At 43.9% G+C, this 17,604-nt stretch overlaps 1 protein-coding gene across 1 annotated transcript in view; it reads right to left on the minus strand.

Annotated features, from left to right (window-relative positions):
• LOC139411408 (immunoglobulin superfamily DCC subclass member 4-like) overlaps window positions 1-17,604 on the minus strand; it is a 64,390-nt gene that overhangs the window by 7,540 nt on the left and 39,246 nt on the right. Inside the window, exons 5-16 of the mRNA XM_071157735.1 lie at window positions 16,086-16,223; window positions 15,352-15,504; window positions 14,755-15,165; window positions 14,343-14,507; window positions 12,467-12,604; window positions 11,709-11,882; window positions 3,732-3,968; window positions 3,429-3,530; window positions 3,132-3,315; window positions 1,797-1,924; window positions 539-709; window positions 216-350 (exon numbers count right to left, since the gene is read on the minus strand). Of these exons, the coding sequence (XP_071013836.1) occupies window positions 216-350; window positions 539-709; window positions 1,797-1,924; window positions 3,132-3,315; window positions 3,429-3,530; window positions 3,732-3,968; window positions 11,709-11,882; window positions 12,467-12,604; window positions 14,343-14,507; window positions 14,755-15,165; window positions 15,352-15,504; window positions 16,086-16,223 (2,136 nt within the window). The remainder of the gene's footprint in view (window positions 1-215; window positions 351-538; window positions 710-1,796; window positions 1,925-3,131; window positions 3,316-3,428; window positions 3,531-3,731; window positions 3,969-11,708; window positions 11,883-12,466; window positions 12,605-14,342; window positions 14,508-14,754; window positions 15,166-15,351; window positions 15,505-16,085; window positions 16,224-17,604) is intronic.

A 17,604-nucleotide genomic window follows, 5' to 3' on the forward strand; every position in this document is an offset into this window, starting at 1 on the left:
TGACAGCCTCCTGCAGGCTTCTCTCTTCCGCTGGCAGGGATGGATTGACCACTTTAAAGGACTCTGTGTGTGTGTGTGTGTGTGTGTGTGTGTGTGTGTGTGTGTGTGTGTGTGTGTGCGTGTGTGTGTGTGATTGAGAGTGTTGGGAGATACTTATGTAAGTGATGACGCACACGCACACCATCACAGTATGTGTAGACAGTAGACCCACTCACCATATTTCCTGGGAGGAGTGCGCACATCCTTCACTGGGGAATAAGGCCCCACCCCCACCTCAGTGGACGCCCTCATCTTAAAGAAGTATTGTGTACCACTAGACAGCCCTGTTACCTCAGCACTCATGATGGTCCCTGAGAGGGGGGGATAGAGAGAGAGAGAGAGAGAGAGAGAGAGAGAGAGAGAGAGAGAGAGAGAGAGAGAGAGAGAGAGAGAGAGAGAGAGGGGTAAGTGTGTGTGAGTCATTAACAGTCACATTTGCATCCACTTATAGAACCCACACAGCTCCCCACAACAGCCACACCTTCAGCCACCCACCCACCATCTTGGGAGAGGTTGTTCCACAGATGCTCAGGTTGGCTGAGGTTGATGGTGTATAGGATCCTGTAGCTGATGACGATGCCATTGGGCTCCACAGGCGGACGCCAGTTCACCAACACAGAGGAGGAGTCCAAGGCACTGAGCTGCAGCTCCGCTGGGGGGGTGGAGGGTACTGGGGACACAGGGGGTGAAGTCAGTAATCACACCCCAGAAATAAAGCACCACAGCGGGCTGGCCACACAGGCTTTGTGTGGCTGGCTGGGACAGGTGTGACACCCCTCTGGGACAAGGTGCCCTTGCCACCTGGTCATAGAGGGAGGGCTGAGGGCAGGGACTGGGTCTCAGGTGACAGAAGGTGGTAGTATGGGGTCCGGCAGGCAGCTACCCCTGCTGTGTCAAACCAAAGACCCCTACTTTGCTGCTCTGGTAATGAATCTTCTCCTGGCCAGTTTTCACAAAGTGTCTCAATGCTGATCTAGGATCAGTTTGACCTTTCAGATCGTAATGAATAAGATTATATGGACAGAGAGGACTTGATCCTAGATCAGCCCTCGTTCCTGGCCCCTCCCTGACACCACTTGGCTGAACTGATTGACGGGCCCTGTCCCAGACAGCTCTTGGCCAACACAAGGGCCACTTCCATCTGGACATTTAATTACAGCCAATTATCTCCCTACGCTGCTAAAGATTAATCCCTTCTCTGTTAACCTGCCTCAATCACACTTGCTCAGTCCCCCTCTCTCTCTCTCTCTCCCTCTCTCTCTCTCTCTCTCTCTCTCTCTCTCTCTCTTCCTCCCTCCCTCTCACACACACAGTTTTGTATTGCTATACTTGTGGGGACCAAATGATTGATTCCCATCCAAAATCCTATTTTCCCATTTTCCCATACCCTAAATCTAACCCTAACCTTAACCCTTTACCTAACCATAACCCTAATCATAAACCCAAACCCCTAACCCTAAAACTAACCTAACCTTACCTCATAACCCTAACCTTAACCCAACCTCTAAGCCTAAAATAGCATTTTTCCTTGTGGGGACCGTCAAAATCTCCCCACTGGTCCGAATCTTCCTTGTTTTACTATACAAAAACACACAAACACATACACCAACGAACTACACACCTCTGTCAGAAACAAAAACACCCTCACAGAGAAAGAGAAAGTGAGCGACAGAGCATATTGAACACAAGCATCCACCTATATGTTACACTGATGCACAGATTTGTCCACTACACTGATGAGAACAGTAGAGACTTACTGTCAGTGAGAGTGGACTCCTCCACAGTGCCGCTGAAGGGACCAACCACGTCTCCTCCAATGGACTGCACAGCCAGCTCATAGCGGGTGTAGGGTTTTAGCGCCCCCAAGAGGATCTCCTGAGCAGAGCTGCAAAAAACAGTTTGGAAGATAAAAAAATGAATGAAGAGAAATGAATGAAGAGTCACAAATGGGAAAAACTGCACATCCTTCCTTCCATTCATAACCTGAATATAGATTTAGTCATTGTGGAATAAATATTACATTTCAATGAAAAGCGCTTCTTTAATCTGATTCTTTAAATGGAATTTCCATTTTCCTCCAAGAGAGGCTGGATATCTCTTCTACTGTCCTGTGTTTGACCCAGGACCAGGAGATGTGTTGTGTTTGGGGTGGTGGTGTTCCCTGACTGACCTGGTGTAGTAAGAGACCAGGAGATGTGTGGGGGTAGTGGTGGTCCCTGACTGACCTGGTGTAGTAGGAGACCAGGAGATGTGTTGTGTTTGGGGTGGTGGTGGTGGTCCCTGATTGACCTGGTGTAGTAGGAGATGTGTTGTGTTGGGGGTAGTGATGGTCCCTGACTGACCTGGTGTAGTAGGAGACCAGGAGATGTGTTGTGTTTGGGATGGTCCCTGACTGACCTGGTGTAGTAGGAGACCAGGAGATGTGTTGGGGGTAGTGATGGTCCCTGACTGACCTGGTGTAGTAGGAGACCAGGAGATGTGTTGTGTTTGGGATGGTCCCTGACTGACCTGGTGTAGTAGGAGAACAGGAGATGTGTTGGGGGTAGTGGTGGTCCCTGATTGACCTGGTGTAGTAGGAGATGTGTTGTGTTTGGGGTGGTGATGGTCCCTGACTAACCTGGTGTAGTAGGAGATGTGTTGTGGTGGTGGTTGGTCCCTGACTGACCTGGTGTAGTAGGAGACCAGGAGATGTGTGGGGGTAGTGGTGGTCCCTGACTGACCTGGTGTAGTAGGAGACCAGGAGCTGTGTTGGGGGTAGTGGTGGTCCCTGACTGACCTGGTGTAGTAGGAGATGTGTTGTGGTGGTGGTGGTCCCTGACTGACCTGGTGTAGTAGGAGACCAGGAGATGTGTTGGGGGTAGTGGTGGTCCCTGACTGACCTGGTGTAGTAGGAGACCAGGAGATGTGTTGGGGTAGTGGTGGTCCCTGACTGACCTGGTGTAGTAGGAGACCAGGAGATGTGTGGGGGTAGTGGTGGTCCCTGACTGACCTGGTATAGTAGGAGACCAGGAGCTGTGTTGGGGGTAGTGGCGGTCCCTGACTGACCTGGTGTAGTAGGAGATGTGTTGTGGTGGTGGTGGTCCCTGACTGACCTGGTGTAGTAGGAGACCAGCGATGCGTTTCTGATGCCCGCCGGGCTGCAGCGTACGGTGTAGTTGATGATGCGGACGTTGCTGAAGCGAGGTTTCTCCCAGCGCAGCCAGATGGATGTGGAGCTGTTGGCTGTAGCCTTGATGCTGCTGGGGGGCAGGGGAGGGGGGTTCCCCTTAGGGGGCGCTGCAAAAACACACACAGTCAGTTTATACACAAATATTGGTAGAAGAATAGAATGACACAAGCTCGCACGCACGCACACACACTGACACACACACACCAATGAATAAACACACCTTTGCCATGTGCCTTCTCCGTCCTGCCCTTCCATCCTGCAGCATAGCCATCCGTCTGCTTATTGAAGGCCCACACCTTCACTTCATATAGTCTGTCAGGAACTGACACACACACAGAAATATATAGAAACGTATCTCAAGACAGAAACACACCACATTATACATAACCACAAGAAAGCTTGGCATAATGACCACGAGTTCCAAACATATTATTAATAGTCACATTTTACCATACAAATAATTTCACCTGGACCAGTAGGAAGTGATTTAAACAACACTGGCATGTGAACATCCCAGACTCACCCAGACTAGAGACCTCATGATGTTTGACCCTCTTGCGGAGCTTGATGGTGTGGGCCTCCATCCTCCTCACCCGCTCCCTCTCAGGATGAGCCTCCCCATTGGTCAGGTCCTCACCAACCACCTCCCTGCAAAAGAGCTTGTAGCCGGAGATCTGCGTGTGATTGGGCGGGGGCTGCCATGTGACATGGAGGGAGTTCATTTTGGCCCTAACCTTCAGCTCTGTGGGAGCAAAGATCACTGGGGAAGACGAAAAGCAAACAAGGAGCCAGCGTGAAACAACATTACTAGAGCGCATGACATGATTCAAGAAAACAAGATCCAGACACTGATTTATTGTACCAACTCAATTTGACAATCTCCTAATGGCTTTAACATTAAATAATGTAATTCTATAGACCTGTATCTAGAACAGGTGCCACCTTAATTGAGGATGATGGGCTTATGGTAATTAATGGAATGGTATCAAACATAAAACACATGGTTACTATGTGTTTTAATACCATTCCAATCTATTCCAGCCATTATTATAAGCCGTCATCCCCTCAGCAGCTTCCTGTAATTCACTTGAACTGACAATGAGGTCCTACTCAGTGAAATGTTCTTCTTCTGTGCATTAACATATTTTCTTCTTCTGTGCATTAACAGATTTTCTTCTTCTGTGCATTAACATATTTTCTTCTTCTGTGCATTAACAGGTTTTCTTCTGTGCATTAACATATTTTCTTCTTCTGTGCATTAACAGGTTTTCTTCTTCTGTGCATTAACATATTTTCTTCTTCTGTGCATTAACAGGTTTTCTTCTGTGCATTAACATATTTTCTTCTTCTGTGCATTAACATATTTTCTTCTTCTGTGCATTAACAGGTTTTCTTCGTCTGTGCATTAACATATTTTCTTCTTCTGTGCATTAACAGATTGTCTCCTTCTGTGCATTAACATATTTTCTTCTTCTGTGCATTAACAGGTTTTCTTCTGTGCATTAACAGGTTTTCTTCTGTGTATTAACAGATTTTATTCTTCTGTGCATTAACAGATTTTCTTCTTCTGTGCATTAACAGGTTTTCTTCTTCTGTGCATTAACAGGTTTTCTTCTTCTGTGCATTAACAGGTTTTCTTCTGTGCATTAACAGATTTTCTTCTTCTGTGCATTAACAGATTTTCTTCTTCTGTGCATTAACAGACTTTCTTCTTCTGTGCATTAACAGGTTTTCTTCTGTGCATTAACAGGTTTTCTTCTTCTGTGCATTAACAGGTTTTCTTCTTCTGTGCATTAACATATTTTCTTCTTCTGTGCATTAACAGATTGTCTCCTTCTGTGCATTAACATATTTTCTTCTTCTGTGCATTAACATGTTTTCTTCTTCTGTGCATTAACAGGTTTTCTTCTGTGTATTAACAGATTTTCTTCTTCTGTGCATTAACATATTTTCTTCTTCTGTGCATTAACAGATTTTCTTCTTCTGTGCATTAACATATTTTCTTCTTCTGTGCATTAACAGGTTTTCTTCTTCTCTGCATTAACATATTTTCTTCTTCTGTGCATTAACAGATTGTCTCCTTCTGTGCATTAACATATTTTCTTCTTCTGTGCATTAACAGGTTTTCTTCTTCTGTGCATTAACAGGTTTTCTTCTGTGTATTAACAGATTTTATTCTTCTGTGCATTAACAGATTTTCTTCTTCTGTGCATTAACAGGTTTTCTTCTTCTGTGCATTAACAGGTTTTCTTCTTCTGTGCATTAACAGGTTTTCTTCTGTGCATTAACAGATTTTCTTCTTCTGTGCATTAACAGATTTTCTTCTTCTGTGCATTAACAGACTTTCTTCTTCTGTGCATTAACAGGTTTTCTTCTGTGCATTAACAGGTTTTCTTCTGTGCATTAACAGGTTTTCTTCTTCTGTGCATTAACAGGTTTTCTTCTGTGCATTAACAGGTTTTCTTCTGTGCATTAACAGGTTTTCTTCTTCTGTGCATTAACAGATTTTCTTCTTCTGTGCATTAACAGGTTTTCTTCTGTGCATTAACAGGTTTTATTCTGTGCATTAACAGGTTTTCTTCTTCTGTGCATTAACAGATTTTATTCTGTGCATTAACAGGTTTTCTTCTTCTGTGCATTAACAGGTTTTATTCTGTGCATTAACAGGTTTTCTTCTTCTGTACATTAACAGATGTTCTTCTTCTGTGCATTAACAGGTTTTCTTCTGTGTATTAACATATTTTCTTCTTCTGAGCTCTCACAAAGGGCATTTGTGAGAGCTCAGTCACTGTATAGAAAAGGATTGAATAGATTTCTGTCCCTTTCTTAGAAATGAATCTTCTGCCTTTACCAAGAACCTCAGACACACATACACACACACACACACACACACAAACACAAACACATTGTAAGAGGCACAGAGTCAGCCTTCCCCCTGAATGGAGAGCAATTGTATGGCTGATGCAAATATGAAGGAGAAGGTGTATTCAGCCATGAACAGTCAGCATGAATGGAAGGTTGCAGTGTTCTTTTCAGTGCTAGTATACTTAGTTACAGGTTAAGAATGCGAACGTGCTCTTATGGACAAGGATTCAAATAATATTATTGGATATCTATTTGTCTACGTCTATAATTTGTTTATGGTGTGCTTCTGTCTGTAAGTTTTACAGTGGGCCTGAGATGTGTCTGAAACTTTGTTCCCCCCTGCTGCTGTCTTGGTTGAACCAGGTCTCTCTTGTAAAAAGAGATTTTATCTCAATGAGATTACCTGGATAAATAAAAGGTTCAATAAATAAGGACCACACCGGGTCAGGTCACTTATTGTGGTGGGTACTTTCACATAGTGTAGGCTATTGATGCTGAAGTTGAAGGGTGTGTAAGCGTTTGTGTGTGATATATATATGATAGCCGTGAGTTGGGGAGGAATGAGAAATTTGGGCAGAGGTCAGGTCAGATGAAGTGAGGAGGAACAGATATCACTAAAGTTCTGTCTATCAACAGATTGGCTGTTCAGAGATGTAAGGAGGAAACTCAACATAGGAGGAAGGGTTAAATACCCGTGCTTGTGTGAATATGTCGTGCTCTGTTCAGCTGTCTGACCCATTGGGTGAATAAACTTGGTTTGAGCTTTACTAATCATCCATGAGTTTTTACTCTTTATTTAGAACCTAACAATATATATACTGCATGAAATAGTATCCGCAAAACACCGGTCTCAACGTCAACAGCGAAGAGGCGACTCCGGGATGCTGGCCTTCTAGGCAGAGTTCCTCTGTCCAGTGTCTGTGTTCTTTTGCCCATCTTAATCTTTTATTTTTATTGGCCAGTCTGAGATATGGCTTTTTCTTTGCAACTCTGCATAGAAGGCCAGCATCCCGGAGTCGCCTCTTCACTTGTTGACGTTGAGACTGAAGTTTTGTGGGTACTATTTAATGAAGCTGTCAGTTGAGGACTTGTGAGGCGTCTGTTTCTCAAACTAGACACTCTAACGTACTTGTCCTCTTGCTCAGTTGTGCACCGGGGCCTCCCTCTCCTCTTTCTATTCTGGTTAGAGCCAATTCCCGCTGTTCTGTGAAGGGAGTAGTACACAGCGTTGTACGAGATCTTCAGTTTCTTGGCAATTTCTCACATGGAATAGCATTCATTTCTCAGAATAAGAATAGACAATAGTTGTCTCTAGCCATTTTGAGCCTGTAATCGAACCCACAAATGCTGATGCTCCAGATACTCAACTAGTCTAAAGAAGGCCAGTTTTATTGCTTCTTTTAATCAGGACAACAGTTTTCAGCTGTGCTAACATAATTGCAAAAGGGTTTTTTAAATGATAAACTTGGATTAGCTAACACAACGTGCCATTGGAACACAGGAGTGATGGTTGCTGATTATGAGCCTCTGTACACCTATGTAGATATTGCCTAAAAAATACGCTGTTTCCAGCTACAATAGTAATTTACAACATTAACAATGGCTACATTGTATTTCTGATCAATTTGATGTTATTTTAATGGACAAAAAAATAGATTTTCTTTCAAAAACAAGGACATTTCTTAGTGACCCCAAACTTTTGAACAGTAGTATATATATATATATATATATATATATATATATATATATATATATATATATACTGCTCAAAAAATAAAGGGGACACTTAAACAACACAATGTAACTCCAAGTCAATCACACTTCTGTGAAATCAAACTGTCCACTTAGGAAGCAACAATTGACAATAAATTTCACATGCTGTAGTGCAAATGGAATAGACAATAGGTGGAAATTATAGGCATTTAGCAAGACACCCCCAATAAAGGAGTGGTTCTGCAGGTGGGACAACAGACCACTTCTCAGTTCCTATGCTTCGTGGCTGATGTTTTGGTCACTTGTGAATGTTGGCGGTGCTTTCACTCTAGTGGTAGCATGAGACGGAGTCTACAACCCCCACAACTGGCTCAGGAAGTGCAGCTCATCCAGGATGGCACATCAATGCGAGATGTGGCAAGAAGGTTTTCTATGTCTGTCAGCATAGTGTCCAGAGCATGGAGGTGCTACCAGGAGACAGGCCAGTACATCAGGAGACGTGGAGGAGGCCGTAGGAGGGCAACAACCCAGCAGCAGGACCGCTACCTCCGCCTTTGTGCAAGGAGGAGCAGGAGGAGCACTGCCAGAGCCCTGTAAAATGACCTCCAGCAGGCCACAAATGTGCATGTGTCTGCTCAAACGGTCAGAAACAGACTCCATGAGGGTGGTATGAGGGCCCGACGTCCACAGGTGGGGGTTGTGCTTACAGCCCAACACCGTGCAGGACGTTGGGCATTTGCCAGAGAACACCACCATATGCTGGTGTGGTTGGCCCTGGGTTCCTCCTAATGCAAGACAATGCTAGACCTCATGTGGCTGGAGTGTCAGCAGTTCCTGCAAGAGGAAGGCATTGATGTTATGGACTGGCCCGCCCGTTCCCCAGGCCTGAATCCAATTGAGCACATCTGGGACATCATGTCTCGCTCCATCCACCAACACCACGTTGCACCACAGACTGTCCAGGAGTTGGCGGATGCTTTAGTCCAGGTCTGGGAGGACATCCCTCAGGAGACCATCCGCCACCTCATCAGGAGCATGCCCAGGCGTTGTAGGGAGGTCATACAGGCACGTGGAGGCCACACACACTACTGAGCCTCATTTTGACTTGTTTTAAGGACATTACATCGAAGTTGGATCAGCCTGTAGTGTGGTTTTCCACTTTAATTTTGAGTGTGACTCCAAATCCAGACATCCATGGGTTGATAAATGTGATTTCCATTGATAATTTTTGTGTGATTTTGTTGTCAGCACATTCAACTATGTAAAGAAAAAAGTATTTAATAAGAATATTTCATTCAGATCTAGGATGTGTAATTTTAGTGTTCCCTTCATTTTTTTGAGCAGTGTGTATATATATATATATATATATATATATATATATATATATATATATACATATACATATATAAAATAAAATATAAAAAATAAAGAAAAACCCTTGAATATATATATATATATAGGCAAAAGTTTGACACTCCTACTCATTCAAGGGTTTTTCTTTATTTTTTATATTTTCTACATTGTCGAATAATAGTGAAGACATGAAACTATTAAATAACACATGGAATCATGTAGTAACCAAAAAAGTGTTAAACAAATCAAAATACATTTTATATTTGACATTATTCAAAGTAGCCACCCTTTGCCTTGATTGACAGCTTTGCACACTCTTGACATTCTCTCAACCAGCTTCATGAGGGAGTCACATGGAATGCATTTCAATTAACAAGTGTGCCTTGTTAAAAGTACATTTGTGGAATTTCTGTCCTTCTTAATGTGTTTGAGCCAATCAGTTGTGTTGTGACATGGTATGGTTGGTATACAGAAGATAGCCCTATTTGGTAAAAGACCAAATCCATATTATGGCAAGAACAGCTCAAATAAGCAAAGAGAAACAACAGTCCATCATTACTTTAAGACATGAAGGTGAGTCAATCCGGAAAATGTAAAGAAATTTTAAAGTTTCTTCAAGTGCAGTCGCAAAAACCCTCAAGCGCTATGATAAAACTGGCTGTCATGAGGACCGCCACAGGAAAGGAAGACCCAGAGTTACCTCTGTTCTTTAGAGTTACCAGCCTCAGAAATTGCAGCCCAAATAAAGACTTCATAGTTCATGTAACAGAGGAGACTGCATGAATCAGGCCTTCATGGTCGAATTGATGCCAAGAAACCACTACTAAAGGACACCAATAAGAAGAAGAGACTTGCTTAGACCAAGAAACACGAGCAATGGACATTAGTCCAGAGAAATCGATCCTTTGGTCTGAGTCCAAATTTGAGATTTTTGGTGCTAACCGCCGTGTCTTTGTGAAACGCAGAGTACGTGAACGGATGATCTTAGCATGTGTAGTTCCCACCGTGAAGCATGGAGGAGGTGTAATGGTGTGGGGGTGCTTTGCTGGTGACACTGTCTGTGATTTATTTAGAATTCAAGGCACACTTCACCAGCATGGCTACCACAGCATTCTGCAGCGATATGCCATCCCATCTAGTTTGTGCTTAGTGGGACTATAATTTGTTTTTCAACAGGACAACGACCCAACACACCTTTAACCCAATTGAGATGATTTTAGATGAGTTGGACCGCAGAGTGAAGGAAAAGCAGCCAACAACTGCTCATCATATGTGGGAACTCTGTTGGAAAAGAAGACTGTTGGAAAATCTGGTTCATAGAAAGCCAAGAGTGTGCAAAGCTTCATCAAGGCAAAGGGTGGATACTTTGAAGAATCTAAAATATATTTTGATTTGTTTAAACCTCTTCGGGCTAGGGGGCAGTATTTTGACATCCGGATGAAAAGTGTGCCCAAAGTAAACTGCCTGCTACTCAGGCCCAGAAGCTAGGATATGAATATAATTGGTAGATTTAGATAGAAAACTGTTTGAATAATGTATGTGAGTATAACATAACTGATATGGCAGGCGAAAACCTGAGAAGAATCCATCCAGAATTATTTTTTTTGAGGTCACTCTCTTTTCAATGGGATTTCTATGGGGATCTAGATTTCTTTAAGGCACTTGCTTGCAGTTCCCATCGCTTCCACTAGATGTCAACAGTCTTTAGAAATTGGTTGATGTGTTTCCTTTGAGAAATGAAGAAATAGGTCTGTTCAGAACGAGGGTCGAGTCTAGTGTACTGTTTGTTAGGGGTGCGTGACCTGAAAGCTCGCTCCACTTTGTTTTCATCCGGTATTGAACACAGTTTATTCCGTCTTAAGTTTTATTGATTATTTACGTTAAAAAAAAACTAAAGGTGTATTAGGAAAGTTGTTTGAAATGTTTGGAGCAAGTTTACAGATAACTTATTAGATATTTTGTAGTCATGTTGCGCGAGTTGGAACCTGTGTTTTTCTGGATCAAACGCGCCAAATAAATGGTCATTTTGGAGATATAACGATGGAATTTATTGAACAAAAGGACTGTTTGTGATGTTTATGGGACATATTGGAGTGCCAACAAAATAAGGTCTTCAAAGGTAAGGCATGAATTATATCGTTATTTCTGCATTTTGTGTTGCGCCTGGCTGGTTGAAATATGAGTGTCATGTGTTTGTTTGGTGGGGGGATAATTGCATGGTTTGATTTCGCCGTAAAGCCTTTTTGAAATCTGACACGTTGGCTGGATTAACAACAAGTGCAGCTTTAATTTGGTGTTTTGCATGTGTGATTTCATGAAAGTTTAATATTTATAGTAATTTAATTTGAATTTGGCGCTATGCCATTTCACCGGATGTTGTCGAGGGGTTCCGCTAGCGGAACGTCTAGCCGTGACAGGTTCACTTTCTTGGTTACTACTTGATTCCATAAGTGTTATTTCATCATTTTGATGTCTTCACTATTATTCTACAATGTACAACCCTTGAAAGAGTAGGTGTGTCATATATACATATATATAGAAAGAGAGAGGGCAGGGCGCGAGGTCTCACCCATGCTGTGGTTAAAGTGGGCTGGGGTGTGGTGCTGAGCCCACTCAGATGGCACACCAAAGCCTGCTCCTGTTCCCGCCGCCATCCGCAGTCGATAGGCCTGGTTAGGCTGCAGCTCCCGCAAGGTAAGCTGAGTCTCATTCCCCGCCACCTCCACAGAAAACATGTTGTCCACTGCAGTAAACACACACACATACATAAGATGCAGCCATTACCTTATTATGCAAGACCTGATGACTCATTGTATACCATGGATAGAACAGAACACTTTGTGCTTTGGGCTTATACCCCAAGTCACTCTTCAATACTTAATGCTTAGAATCCACAATTGTTCTTGGAGCCAAAATGTGTGTGACTGAGTTTAAGAGTCTTTTGTAGTCATTCAGGACACACTCCCCAACAACAACTGCCTGGCTGTCTCTCTGCTGTTGCATTCTGATACACATGCCAACAGGGCATACATAAACACGCGCACATAGGCACACAAACAGGCACACATAGACAGACAAACACGCACACATAGACACACAAACAGGCACACATTCAGCCATAATTAACATCATTCTCTACTACAGGAATCCTAACTTTAGATGCGCACGGTTTATGGTTGCATAAATCATGCATTGATTTGAGGCTTTGTGCCTTCCTGAAACATGAACACATGTACCACCACGTTCTAATCCCGGACAGCGTTATAATAACACAGGACAGCAGTGTAGTACTGTGGCCTCCGTGCCAGTAAATGGTGATGTGCTCGCCTTGTTCCAGTGTGGAGTAGTCGATGCGGTAGCGGGTGACAGCTCCTCTGCTGTGCTGGGAGGACAGGGGCAGCCACATCACTCTGATGTCTGTAGGAGAGGTGCTGAGCAGGGACAGCTGTGGAGGGGCACTTGGTACTGTGGGATAGAGCATGGCAGGACATTCTTAGTATTAATGTGTCATATAGTTTGCAGTACAGATTAGAGGTCGACCGATTAATCGGAATGGCCGATTAATTAGAGCTGATTTCAAGTTTTCATAACAATCGAAAATCTGTGTTTTTGGGTGCCGATTTTTTATATATTTTTTTTTACACCTTTACTTAATCTTTATTTAACTAAGCAAGTCAGTTAAGAACACATTCTTATTTTCAATGACGGCCTAGGAACAGTGGGTTAACTGCCTTGTTCAGGGGCAGAACAACAGATTATTACTGCATTGTCGGAACTAGAAGCACAAGCATTTCGCTACACTCACATTAACATCTGCTAACCATGTGTATGTGACAAATAAAATTTGATTTGATTTGATTTTCACCTTGTCAGCTCGGGGGATCCAATCTTGCAACCTTAACTAGTCCAACGCAATAACGACCTGCCTCTCTCTCATTGCACTCCACAAGGAGTTACGCGAATGCAGTAAGCCAAGGTAAGTTGCTAGCTAGCATTAAACTTATCTTATAAAAAATAATCAATCATAACTACACATGGTTGATGATATTACTAGATATTATCTAGCGTGTCCTGCGTTGCATATAATCTGACTGAGCATACAAGTATCTGACTGAGCGGTGGTAGGCAGAAGCAGGCGCGTAAACATTCATTAAAACAGCACTTTCGTGCGTTTTGCCAGCAGCTCTTCGTTGTGCGTCAAGCATTGCGCTGTTTATGACTTCAAGCCTATCAACTCCCGAGATGAGGCTTGTGTAACCGAAGTGAAATGGCTAGCTAGTTAGCGCACGCTAATTGTCGTTGTGTTGCTGGTTCGAGCCCAGGGAGGAGCGAGGAGAGGGACGGAAGCTATACTGTTACACTGGCAATACTAAAGTGCCTATAAGAACATCCAATAGTCAAAGGTTAATGAAATACAAATGGTATAGAGGGAAATAGTCCTATAATTCCTATAATAACTACAACCTAAAACTTCTTACCTGGGAATATTGAAGACTCATGTTAAATGGAACCACCAGCTTTCATATGTTCTCATGTTCTCAGCAAGGAACTGAAACGTTAGCTTTCTTACATGGCACATATTTGACATGGAACATATTGCACTTTTACTTTCTTCTCCAACACTTTGTTTTTGCATTATTTAAACCAAATTGAACATGTTTCATTATTTACTTGAGGCTAAATTGATTTTATTGATGTATTATATTAAGTTAAAATAAGTGTTCATTCAGTATTGTTGTAATTGTCATTAATACAAATAAATAAATAAAAAAACGGCTTTTATGGTCCTCCAATAATCTGTATCGGCGTTGAAAAATCATAATCGGTCAACCTCTAGTACAGATAACCCTGGATCTAGTGTCTGGTGACTTAAGTAGCCAATCATATTCTCTGGAGGGTCCCAGCATGTCAGATCAGGTACAGGACACTCTTAGTATCCATTCATCAACCATACTATTCTGCAGGCTATTATACCAATTTATTCATTACATTATCTCCTAGCAACAAAGTAGAATCACATAGCTAGTTGACGGGCAACAATATCTACTTAGGTGTTACTCACGTATAATATAGGTTGACCGTGTCATACGTTCTTTTTACTCTCAAGTGTATGATGACTCATGCAGGCTGTCATGTGGATGCATTAGATCTAACTGTGTCTCTGTTGTTTTCCTTTGAGAAGTGAGGTCTTTGGTCTACTCACCGTCCTCCAGCATCTCCACGGTGACGGGCCGTGACGGGCGGCTGGCTCCCATGGGGGAGTAGGCCACCACGTAGAAGGTATAGGCTGTGTGTGGCAGTAGCTCCTTCACATGGTACTCTGTGGTATCGTTGTTCACAGCAAACTGGTATTCCATGTGATCAGAGCCTGTGGACCACACAAGCCCAGTGTTTTACCTGGAGCAAAGGACACACTCAGCCTGACCTGACAGTGTCCTTCTCCACCATGCTATCAAGGAACCAGGCACCTATGTATGTTAATGCCTATACACTTGAAACGAGTTAGCATCCTTGTGCATAGACGTCGTACGTACAGGCCACACACACACACACACACACACACACACACACACACACACACACACACACACACACACACACACACACACACACACCTGAAGTGGGCTGGTAGTGCACAGAGAAGCCTATAATCTGGTCACTGTTGTGTTCGGGCCGTTCCCAGGTGAGGAGGGTGGTGGTGCTTGATTGGGGCGTGGCAGAGAGCTGGTGTGGTGGGCTGGGTAGACCCTCTCGCACAATGACAGACAGCTTGGCTGTGGCACAGGCCGTCCCCAGAGCGTTGTCAGCGATGCATTGGTAGTACCCTGCGTCATCCAGGCCCAGCTGGTTGATGAGCAGCACCCCAGGGCTCTGGGTCTTCACCCGTCCGTTAGACTTGACCGGCTTGCCATTCTTCAGCCAGTGCAGCGCCGGGGGAGGCTCCCCAGAGCTGTTACACACAAACCTGGCTGTGTTTCCCCGAGAGAGAGACACCGTCTCTGGGGGCTGGAGGATCACTGGTGGGGCTGGGAGAATGCGAATAGAGAAACATCCTTCTAAGGAAAAAATCCTTCACAGCAGCATATATATTACAATTTACTAGAGGACCAGATAACTAAGATAAAAGCCAAGAATACAAATCGGAGATCTAAGATCGAAGCCAAACATGCAATCTATACCACACTCTCACACTCACATATTCTTCCTCTTACCTGGCACATGCAGTTCAGCCGCAGCGATGACAAACTCCCGGGTCTTGGGTTTGTTGGCACGGCAGACGTAGACGCCTGCATGGTAACGCCGTGTGTTGGGGATCACCAGGTTGGTTTCCAGGACAACCACGTCGGTGGCGATGGGCTTCCCGTCTGTGTCCAGGAGAAAGAGCAGAAAGGAACAGAGAAGAGACAAGCGATTTCAGAGAAAAAAATATCAGAAAAGACCAAACTAAAGCAATTAAAAACAGTAGTTTCATGCACACAACACTAGGCACTGCCATTTCAAGGCAGCTCAGTTCAGCAGTTGAACGTCAATCACAGAAAAGTATAGTGAGCATATCCAGCCACTAGGTGGCACTGTAAGACCTCTGTGATGACGGGAGTTTTGTCAGCAAAGGTAGAAATATGAAACACAATGAAGATGATATTACAGGAATAACACAGGAGCTTAGTACCAAAGTATTGGCCAGGCTCTCGTTGTGACATTGGTATTGAGTCTATTCTTTCATTTAACTAGGAAAGTTAATTAAGAACAAATTATTATTTACAACTACTTATTTACAACTACGGCCAAACCTGGGCCAATTCTGCACCACCCTAAGGGACTCCCAATCAGGGCCGTATCTGATACAGCCTGGATTTGAACCAGGGACTGTAGTGATGCCTCTTGCACTGAGATGCAATGCCTTAGACCGCTGCACCACTCGGGAGGGATTGAGAGAGAGTCTTACCCTGTCTGCTCCAGGACACCAGGGGCTTGGGCTGCCCCCCCTGGGCCATGCACTCCATCACTGCTGGACGCCCTTGCACCACTGTGGCATTTTGAGGAGGTGCCACAATCACTACCTCACTTTGGGCAGGGCCAGGACCTGGGCACACAGACACAACACAGACACAGGAATCAACAGCTGCCTTACAACCAACTCCAACCCTTAATGTCTTATATCAGACACCGTCATTCTAACGCGGCATGTCACAAATGACCTACCGATGAACTCAGTTTAGGCAGGGTCGTGGTGCTATCTGATGTAAGACAATGCTGGGGCCCTTGTCAGGATTTAGTGTAACAACTCTGAACACGCAACTCAAGACAACTGGGAATGGTCATCCAACTCGGAATTCCAAGCTGGAAACTCTGGCATCTTTCTAGAACTCAGACTTTCCGGCCTGAAGATCACTGACGTCATGATTTGACCATGTTTCCTCGAGTTCCCAGTTGTTTTGAAAGCACCACCAGTCCTGTCCTGTCCTGTCCATCACTATGACATCACAGCAGCTCTCAATAGGGGAGGAAAGATCACCTGACACCAGTCTAGTTTCCCCTTGGGCCCACAGTGATTAAAGCTTGGCCCTCTCGATTAGTTAGGATCAGTGTTACCAATTTAGTGACTTTGTCGCTATATTTATCAAGTTTTCAGACACCGCCAGTGACTTATATTGGTAAAAGAGTTTAGCGACAAATTCAACAACTTTTCAAGCTGCCTTTGGGGAGTTTTTGCTACTGAGAGTTTCTATGGTTTTGATAGCATTTAGTGACTTTCCCCACACAATTCTGCCACAAACAAGAATGGGAGAATCTGTCTGTATAAAAAAATCACAGCAACGGTGCACACACAGGCAGAGAAGCACAAGGGAAGAGGGTTTGCGGCAGGAGAGGGGCCAAAAACACGACATCGGGGACCGCAGCTGTGCCGCAGCAAGGCCAATTGGTGCTGTGATGTAGTCGTGCAATGCAAAATGTCATCTAGTGACTTCTAGCGACAAATCAAGGAGCCAATGGAGATTCTCACTGAAAAATCATTGGCAACACTGTTTAGGACAGTTAGCAGCTCTGTCAGGAAGATGAGTGGAGGAGACAGAGCTAGTTACTAGCCTGGTTAAAACAGAATGAATGCTGCACAACCAGGCTAGCTAGCTGCCCCAATGGGCTTAAGAGAGGAGCAGAAGGCTCTATATTATGTATGCTAAACCTCTTTGGAGTCACTTATTGTAGACAGATTGACAGAGAGAGAGAGAGAGAGAGAGAGAGAGAGAGAGACAGAGGGCATCTGAGGGAGAGGGGAGTCAGATAATGGAGGAGAGGCAGTGAGGGCCTTACTCTGAGAGCATGGTGGTGTAATTCTGCCAAACTATATGACTAAATAAATCTCCATCATTTTCTTGGAGGAGTAGAATAGTGCATTAGCAGAGCAGATGAGGCCCTTATTTTTAGTGGCTATGTGTGAGTGGCTCTAGGGGTAATTATGGTAG

This window comes from Oncorhynchus clarkii, chromosome 6 (assembly GCF_045791955.1).
Source record: "Oncorhynchus clarkii lewisi isolate Uvic-CL-2024 chromosome 6, UVic_Ocla_1.0, whole genome shotgun sequence".
NCBI classification, from domain to species: Eukaryota; Metazoa; Chordata; class Actinopteri; order Salmoniformes; family Salmonidae; genus Oncorhynchus; species Oncorhynchus clarkii.